General features: G+C 35.5%; 1 protein-coding gene across 1 annotated transcript; it reads left to right on the forward strand.

The window, feature by feature from the left end:
* The first annotated feature begins 9,527 nt into the window (after nt 1–9,527).
* LOC114310694 (uncharacterized) lies at nt 9,528–10,019 on the forward strand. Its single transcript, XM_028256785.2, has one exon. The coding sequence runs from the start codon at nt 9,528–9,530 to the stop codon at nt 10,017–10,019; it is 492 nt and encodes a 163-aa protein (XP_028112586.2).
* The last annotated feature ends 272 nt before the right edge of the window (nt 10,020–10,291 follow it).

Here is a 10,291-nt window from a genome sequence, read left to right on the forward strand (position 1 = left end):
ATTTGAATCTATTTTTCTCTTCCAAATAAATCAGAAACAGAATCAAAATAATCATCAAAATCAGTAAGTCTAACAAGAGCTAACTAGGTTTGAAAACCTTGAGCTCATGGGAAGTGATTTTTACCACAATAGATTAGGTTCGCTTGGTAAGGACGTTTACATATAGGATGTATGAGGTGTAGGAAATCATGTGTTGTATTTGTGTGGGCATGGGTTAAGTTTCAAGGATAGTGCTTATAGCCGACTAACTTGCTTTAAAATCTCATTGGAAATGCGTCTGATCAATGTGGTTTCCGGTGAGAGTTCCTTGGAAGTTCCAGGACAAGTGGTCATCCTTGTAAACTTGACTTGATTATGTGGCTTAATGTTTAAAATTATTTATGTGTTATATGTTTATATGTTAAGTTGGTTTTATGTCTTGGTAGGAAGAGTAAGTGTTTCAGGAAAAGGCTAAAATTCGGTTGATTTACACTTGATGTTGTCATTGATAGGATGTCAGGGTGAGCTGGTAGAGGTCGTGTTGGGACTAGAAGTGCTGGTAGAGGCACAACAGTTCTAGTAGTACCCACACCTATAGCACTAGTTGTGGGCGAGGACATTGTACGTGAGATAGTAAGAGCTGTAAGAAATGCTTTAGCTTGCAATGAGGGAGATGAGTCTCGTGCCCTCAAGATCACTAAGGAGCTCTTTTGCTTTAACCCACCAGAGTTCACAGAAAGGCTAGAACCGTTGGAGGCAGAAAGCTGGTTAGAACAGATCACTAAGACTCCTGGTATGCTTAGAGTCACAAATAAGGGTTTGAGATTGGCATTAGCGAGTTTTCTACTATACTGGGTATTGGTGGAAGTATGCAAGCCCTACCATAGGCACTACCTGGGCTGCACCAAGTACTTTCCTCCTTCCTCTTGAGAAAGATTGAGGAAACAATATGTGGAGTTTCGCCAAGGTACTACACCTTTGGCATAGTTTAAGGCGAGCTTCACTAGTTTGTCTAGATTTGCTCCAGAGTTGATAGCAACTGAGGAGCGTTGTTGTATTGAGTTCAAGGAAAGGTTATACGATGATATCCGATGGAAGGTAGTGTGGTGCATACATAGAAACTATCACACACTAGTAGAAGTAGTGGCTCATGTGGAAGCCACAAATCTTGGAGTTGGTCGAGATAAAGGAGAAAGGGTCATATTGGTGAGTTCTTTGGTTCAAGAGCACACTAGACCTAGTAGGAGGCAAAGGAGAGCTAAATCTCAATCTCAAGTCCTATCTCAGCCTCAATCTAGTTTTACCTCATCAGGTTCATTTTTTGGGAGATCCAATCAGACGCAGGTTTTCTCAAGTTAGTCACAGAGCAGAAGGCCACCTTTTTGTTTTAGGTGTAGATAGTTAGGCCATGTTAGGCGCTGTTGCCCTTTGCATGGGCAGGGTTTGTCCTAGTAGTTCTGGTAGGGATGATAGTGAGGTTGGGTTATAGTGGAGTTTTATACTTTAGTACCATGATGTAATTTTCCTTTTTGTAAGGCCTTGTGCCTACGGACGTTGTGTATGTATATTTATATGTGTTTTTGGAACCCAATAGTGTGGGTATGTAATTAATCTTGGAACTTGATTATGTTGGAAAGTGTTATAAGAATTTGTAATCCTAATTTTGTTGTGTAACTATTCCTACCTTCTAAATGAAGCATGTATTGGCTTATGAGTCAAAAATTGAATTAGAGTGTTTGTCGAAAGTGGGAGTTGTATGGTTCAAAAAGGGTATAGTTGGGATGAGGTGGAACCTTAGGATTGTATGAGGTTGGTTCGAGTTACTTAAAAGATTGTGAAAGTGTTTGAAAGGGGTGTGAGAATTGTATTTCGTAATGATGAGGATAATGTTGGTGTAATGTTTGCCGTAAGCTAGTAGTTGTGTGTGGGTGTAAAGGGGTTTGCGGTATTCAAGTATTGAGTGACATGGTCATGACTTGTATAGGGTTCATGAGTATGACAGGAATTTAATAGCTAGATGCTAGAAGTGGTTTCTGGGAGGAAGTACGGGTTGTGTTTCGAGTAACTGATGCAGTACCGATGATGATTGTTTTGTGTGATTCAGAGTAGGTAGATTGCCATTGACCTTATAGGTCTTGTTTCGTTCTAGAAGGGGGTATTGCCATATCAACATAAGAGTGATAAAGATTATTGGAAACGGTGCAAGTGTGGTGTATGTTTGATGAATCCGGTAAGATTCTAGGGATATGTGGAATGGTGTGCGGAGCTCCATCTCGAAGTAAAGATTCTAGGGATGTGCGGGGTAAAAATGTAGATGTTTCAGTGCCGGAATTAAAGATTTATTGAGTAGTTAGCCGATTGGTTGATATTAGGGTTTAGGTGACAAACAGTCACTTTAGAATGGTTTGGATGTGAGTATGGTGGTACGTTTGAGAAGTTCCTTGGAGTGATTTGCGCAAGTGTTGAGTCTCATGCATATAGTTGTGGGCCCGAGTGAAGCTTGTTTTGGGTTGGTGGAAACTCCTCAGGTCAGGGGTGAACCATTGTAAACTTCTTGGCCTTGTTTGTGCTTTGTGCCTTGTGCAAATGTTGTGTGTGTTGTGACATCAGGGGAAAAATGATGGTTATTGTTGAGTGTGATGATGGGAATCACTAGGCAAATGTTGAGAAAGATTTGGAAAATAAAAATTTCTTTTCCTTGTGTTGTGGCCTGGGATGGCATGATTAAATTCAATATCATTATATAGCAGGATTGTATGAAGACTTGGTTTGGATTGCTAATTGTGTATGCATATATACATTGGTATGTTTATTTTTTTTAAGGAAATGCAAAGCTATGGTGATTGTTGTATTGGTTCATGTTTCGGGCGGTGAGTGTAGCGTGTTTTTTCTTTCACAAGTGTTGCCCGGGGATTTGTTAAATGGTGGTTTTCCTTTTTCTCTGTGCTCTATGGTTGAGATTGAGCTTGAGCACTTTGTGGTGTAGTGCATTTCACTAGTTGAGATGCAGTTGACATCATGGGGTGTGAGCTATTTTGTTGTTTATTGTCTATTAGACACCAACAAATTTTATAGACCGAGGAAATGTTCGTGATCTCCTTTTTGAGTTACTGTTGTTGTACAGAAGTCTTTGGGGCCTCTAGATGTTGGATCGAGATCCGAGAATCTATCCCAAGTATGGATCTAGTTTTAAGTTTGAGGTTGCGTTTCCATTCATGTTTAAGTTGCCTTTTGTTTTGGCTTTTCTTCATTTCGGGGACAAAATTCCCTAAGTGGGGGAGATTGTAATGGCTGGGTTAGAAAACCCCGACCCATTTTGTTTTTGGTTGGGACATGGGATTGTTCCGGGTGACTTGGTTTGTTTCGAAGTAGTTTAGGCCTTTGGGGTACCTTGGGTTAGCTGCTAGCAACAGCCAAGTTGTTTTCTGTGAGAGCAAGTCGCGCCCACGAGGTGTGAGGTTGTGCTCGCGACCAGGCCGCTACCAAAGGAGGTGTTGAGGTGTTAGGCCCAGGAAGAGGTGCGTGGGTCATGGTCACGGGCCGCGACAGGCATGGTCCCGCTCTCAGTGTAAAGGTCGCAACCTCGACCTATTCAATTGGCGAGTTCACGCCTGCGAACAATGAGATCGTAGCCATGGTGTGTCGAGTATAAAACCCGTTAGTGCGCATGAAAAATCACTTTTCTACCTCTTTCTTTCTCTTCTTCCTGCATTCCGCCATTTTTGAGGGTTTCAAGCCTTCAAGCTTGATTTTCATCTCTTTGTACTCGTTTCCTATCCCATGTTCCTTATATAAAAATGAAGAGCACGCCGAGGGCTTTCTATCCATCCGAGCGGATCATGTTTTCATTGAAGTTGGAATTTTGGGTTTCTCCTCTTCTTGCTAGAGGTAGGAATTCCTTCCTCCTCTTCAATATTTTCTTATAGAAAGATGGGTGGTAGATCTATATTGCATAAAAATCTCATCTTGAGGAGATTTTCATATTAGGCTACCTTAACTTATTACATCTCCTCCGCTACTACTTCAGGTGTTGCATAATGGAAATAATGATCAATCAAAATCCTTTTGAAGTTATACTCAAGTGTACAATGCAGCCAATGCTTTTACGACTCTTGGTGCTACATTGGATCCTAGAGTACTCAGCATAATGGGCCCTATATCATTCACAATTCATAGGGAATTGTGACATCGAACAGTATCACTACTACCACAACCAGGGCAGCATGTGACTTTTGTTCAATTGTATATCTATAACCCTGATCCAACTTTAAAAATTCATAATTGTAGAAATCATAACTTGAGGGGATGTTCTCAAAACTATTCAAGATAGTTTGTTGCAAGTCAATGCATTTGTAGATAAATTTCGACAGGCTATCTTCATTACAATTCAACAACTGATCGATGTCGGTATAACCTTCTAAGAGGGGAATTTGTGTCGTGATATATGGGCCAGGCTAAATCAGGATAGTATTTATTTAGTTGGGGGTAAAGTTGTGTAGGGTTTTCTGTTGTCCACAAAAAAATTGAGAATCAAGACTATAATCTTTTCTTATTTTATTACAGTTACTGAACTGAGCAATCAATAAGAAAATGCAGTGGTAGATTATGGGTTGCCATGAAATCATGCCCTTTTCTTTTTTAAACCATCATTTGGTTGATAATTATTTAATGAAAGAAATTAGGGTCATCTAAACAAGTCTTTTGGAGTTGCAAATATGATAGCTTTACATTTTCTCTCTTTACATATTTCTCTCTCTGCGTTGATGGATTACAAATATGATGGGTTTATATATTTCTATGATGAAATCAAAATACCTATGATTATAATGGGTTTTGATTTTGGTTTTGATTTCATCTCTATAAAATTGAAGTCAGTTGGAAAAGAGAAGGGTCCAAATTTGGACAGTTATTGTGTTCCGATTTCTAACCCCATTAATAATTTCCTTTAATATTTAATTTTCTCATTTTAATAATTTCCTTTTCCCTTAGAAAGGGTTTCAATGTGATTGCCAAAATCCATCTATTGTAAACATTGGGTTGGCCTTTTCTTTTTCTTAGATGTTTATATTTTTATTTCTTCTCTTATTGATTATAACCCATTAATTATTTTATATCCATGACAGTTATTTATTTAAATAAAATTTTGAATTTTATTATTCAATTCACTACCAAGTGATTTGGGAAAAGACATTGACTGCCATATATGGTTGTTAATTTTTTTAAGGTTGTAAGAAAATTCTCAAGAATGTATAAGTGATTTAGTATTGCTAATTTTTTTTTTTTTGTTTCTTGGTGTTTAAAATTATATAACCAAACACTTTTAGGTTAAAGTACAACAGTTATGGACAATATCACTATTTTTGGTAAAGTATTTTTTTTTTCCATATAAATTTAAGTACCTCTCTTATAATGTAAGGCCTTTTCTTTTTCTTTTCTTTACTTTTTAAAAACTTATTTTATCTAATTTTCTTCTAATAAAATGCTTTTTTTCCTCATATTTTATAGATGGATAGAGACTTACTAATTTTCTTATTTATGTATATAAAGTTTTATTTATCACTTTAAAGCTTTTGTATATATAGGTCTGATTTCTTCAAGAAAGAAATATTGATGTTATTATTCATGAGATAAGCCCAAAAGTCACTTTCAACACTGGGCATGTATTTTCACTAGAAATGTTGAAAAATTGTGTTTAATTCTTGAAATACATACTCTTACTATTACCACTTTATTACATAGATTTTAATTTGTTCACAACCCATATCTGTAGGCCTGCTTCTACAACCTTATTTAAAAATGTTGGTGTGGTCATCTGTGATGAGCACGGCCTTAATATTATATGTGTTTATGTGGTAAGTACAAAACCAAGACAAACATTGTATTTATTTTATTTATATAAGATTTTTTGTTACTTATATGACTATAAATGAAGAGAAGAGGAAAAAATAAATGAAGGAAGAAAGAAAAAAATATATAATGAAAGGAGAAACTAAATATGACAGGTTTTAATTCTTATTTGTTTTTTTAATAAAAATCAAAATGCAAGAAAAAAAGAAAGAAAGAAAGATAACAAAATTAAAGGTATAAAACAAATAAAATAGAAAACAAAATTAAGAGAAAGGAAAGAAATGAGAAGATGCAACAGAACAAATACAAAGTGCTAGACAATAATATTAACATATTAAGCACTAATGATAAAATATTTTCATTTTAGGCACAAAATGATAATGTAATATCAAAAGCTGCATTGGCCCAACGTGCAAAGCGAGAGCATGAAAAAAAATGAAAAGTCATAATTTGAATTTTAATGCTTGCAACGAGAACAAGATGTATCAGAAGAATGTATTCAACCAAGAAACCCTTCTTTAATACCAATTCGTCGCAATCACGCTTGCCTAGAATGGGAAACAATAACTGAAGATTCTCATTCGGCACAAAAATGAGCAATGGTTACCCATCATTCTAGATGTTCGTTTTCTATGCTAAGCACATCTTTAGCTCCACAAAGGAATCAGTAAACTACTATGTCTAATCTTAAAATACATACTCTTACTCATACCGTTTTGTTTTATAAAATTTATTTATACACAAATATTTGTAGGTCCACTCCTATAAATTGAGTTCTTCAAAAACATCTATGTACTGATGATGAATTAGAAGATATGCCAATGAGTACATTAATTGGCGCTCGGGCATACAAAGATTCTTGCCGCCATTATCTTGGTAAGATGGATGTATTATGTCCTTATTGTTCAGCTTTACACTGGATCAATGAAAAATTGACAAAATCATCTATGAAGTGTCCCTTATTCGAAACTTGCTGCTTGGAAGGAAAGATTAAGCTACCTTTACTTATTACACCCCATCCACCACTTCAAGCGTTGTATGATGGAAATAATGATCAATCAAAATCCTTTCAAAGTTATACTTAAGTATACAATGTAGCCAATGCTTTTATGAGTCTTGGTGCTACATTGGATGCTAGAGTACTCAATGAAAGGGGTCGTACATCACTCACTATTCATAGGGAATTGCGACATCGAATAAGATCACTATAACCACAACTAAGACAAGGTGTGACTTATGCTTAATTATATATCTATGACCTTGATTTAGCTTTAGAAAGTTGTAATCATAGAAATCCTAACTTGAGATAGGATGTTCTCAAAATTAATCAGGATAGTTTGTTGTAAGTCAATGCACTTGTAGATAAATTTTGCCAGGCTCATGTCATTTTACATCAATTAGACTCGGCATGACACAATCTACCTGCTCATATTCATTACAATTCAACGACTGATCGACATCGGTATAACCTACCAACTGTAGATGAGATTGCGATTGTAATACCAAGTGATGGAATAGAGGTAGGTGGAGTGAGAGATATTATCTTACATTTCTGAGAAAATAATGAGTTGATGCAAATTAATGAATGTCACGTAGCATACTTGCATTACATTATGTTATATTATTTTCATATGGTGAGCTTGGATGGGAATCTGAGTTAAAATTGTAGAACGTTCAATATAATCGGCCTTCAACTGATCGACTTACTCAAATGGATTTTTATAGTTATCGTTTGTTTGAACGGCCCACAAATTTTGAGAGGTGGGAAACTATTTCAAGAGTTTTTTTGTAAATGCTTGGGTCGCAACTTAGCAAAATCGATTGACATACACAAGCTTAATCAAGGGAAACTTCGGGTTGAACTTTACCAAGAGTTGTTAGATATTGATCCAGATTATGTGCGACCTAGTCAAATTGGTCAAATGTTTGTTTTGCCAACTTCATTTACTGGCAGTCTTAGACATATGTTTGAAATCTTTCAGGATTCAAGGGCTATCACGCAATACAACCAACACCTAGATATTTTTCTTACCATGACTGCAAATTCCAATTGGCTAGAAATTACTTCAACATTATTACTACATCAAAAACCTATTGATCACCCTTATTTAATTGCTCGTGTTTTTGAGTTAAAGAGAAAGTGTTTGATGAAGGAGATAAAAACAAATAAAGTGTTTAGAAATAAAGTTCACATGTTTTTACAATTGAATTTCAAAAAATGAGGCCTTCCTCATATGCATGCACTTTTATTTATTAAGGGTCAAAACAAAATTCGGACATGTGCTCAAGTAGACAAATTGGTCTATGTAGAATTTCCAGACCCAAAAGATGATCTTATGCTTTTTGAAACTGTTAAGTGTTATATGGTACATGGACAATGTGGTGCTCAAAATCTGCAAGCACCATGTATGGACAATGATAGATGCACTAAGAGATACCCTCGAGCTTTCACAAAAACAACAACTATGGATCACGATGGATATTCTATTTATTGTTGTCGCAATAATGGTCAAGTACATACTGCGAGAGGGTAAGAAGTTGATAACAGGGATGTCATACCATACGATGCATATTTGTCTAAACTTTTCAACTGTCATATAAATGTAGAATTTGTACTAGAATAAGACATGTCAAATATATACATAAATACATTTACAAGGGTTATGATCGTACAATGATGGTGTTAGGATTGATAAATGAGATTCAACAATATCTAGATGCGAAGTATATTGGATCTCCAGAAGCTGCTTGGTGAATATTTGGTCATCCTTTATATGCAGAGATGCCAACAGTTGTACAATTGACACTTCATTCACCTGGAATGCATTGCATTGTTTTTAATCCAGAAGAGTCATTGGAAACGATTCCGTCTAGAGTTGGTCAACAAATATCAACTCTTACTAGCTTCATTGCATATTGTGTTGCCAGTGAAGATGAATGTCTATTCACTTATCAAGAATTTTCACTGCATTTTGTTTGGCTCAAGTTGAAAAAGAGATGGAAATCAAGAGAAAATGGATATGCAATTGGTAGATTGTACTTTGTTATCCCTAATTGTGGTGAAAAATTTTATCTGTGTTTGTTACTAACTATTGTGAAAAGACCAAAGTCGTTTCAGTCTTTACGTATGATCGATAATGTTGTACATGATACAGTTAAATTAGCATATGTTGCAAGAGGGCTTTTAGAAGATGATGAAGAATGGATACAATACTTGAAAGAGGCTACAATATGAAAACTAGATACCAATTGAGGAGATTGTTTAGTATTATTCTCACCTTGTGCTCTCCATAAATCCATGCACATTATGGAATCAATTATTAATGCATATATGTGAGATCTTGCACATAAGATTCGTACATTGTTGTTTGCCATTTCTAACCTAACTGAGGCTCAAATTGGAGATTATGGTCTCTATCTTTTGAATCAAATGCTTCATGAATCAAGCAAAAGTTTTATTGACTTCTCACCCATGCCACAACCTACTGCAAATTGGAGTGCAGTAGTTAGTAATTGATTGACATTCGAACATCAACAGTTGTAGAGTGAGGCACAATAGGCAAATCCACATAACACTATTGATTTTCTCAACAATAGATACCAGAATGCTTATAACACAGTCACTTCTTCAATTTTACAAAATAAAAGAACTATCTTTTTGAATGGGAGTGCTGGAACAGCGAAAACATTTTTTGTACAATATGATTGCATTAAAATGTCGCAACGTTGGGCATATCGTTGTTACTGTAGCTTCATTTGGAATTGTATCATTGTTATTGGTAGAAGGTCGCACTACACATTCAACATTTTTCATTCCATTAGATGTCTTGGAAAATTTACTTTGTGAGTTTAGCAAACAACAATTACAAGCTGAGTTGTTTAGAGAAACAAAACTCATAATTTGGGATGAAGTTCCTATGCAACATAGACATTATGTTGAGGTAGTTAATTGTGCACTAAGGGATATTTGTGACAGTGAAAAGCCATTTGGGGGTATTACTGTTGTTCTTGGTGGAGACTTTCGACAAATCTTACCATTTATACTCAAAAGAGTACGTGAGCAAATTGCGAATGCATCACTTAGACTCTCTATTCTACGAAAGCATATACGTATCTTAACTTTGGATTTGAATATGCGCTTGAATCATGAAAACCATGACAATGCTAATTTTGCAAATTTCTTGATGGAGTAACACCCTTTTAACTTTTTTGTTTATTATATAAATTGTTTTGAATTAATGAATTGTGTTTACACTCTTATATTTTTTTTTTAATTGATTTCACTTTTTTAGATTTGGACCAATCCTCAACAAATCCTCAACCTTCCATCAACAATATAAAAATGTCAAGATTTGAATGAATTACTCTCTATAGTTTACCTATAGTTGAAAATGGTAAAGACGTCGACCCCAACATTTTTAATTGAACGCACAATTTTATCTGCGTATAATGATGATATCAGTGT

Source organism: Camellia sinensis, chromosome 13 (genome assembly GCF_055761805.1).
Source record: "Camellia sinensis isolate YWXY chromosome 13, ASM5576180v1, whole genome shotgun sequence".
Lineage (NCBI taxonomy): Eukaryota > Viridiplantae > Streptophyta > Magnoliopsida > Ericales > Theaceae > Camellia > Camellia sinensis.

Coding starts and splice junctions, on each gene's coding strand:
- LOC114310694 (XM_028256785.2), top strand. CDS start 9,528: ATGATTGCATTAAAATGTCGCAACGTTGGGCATATCGTTGTTACTGTA.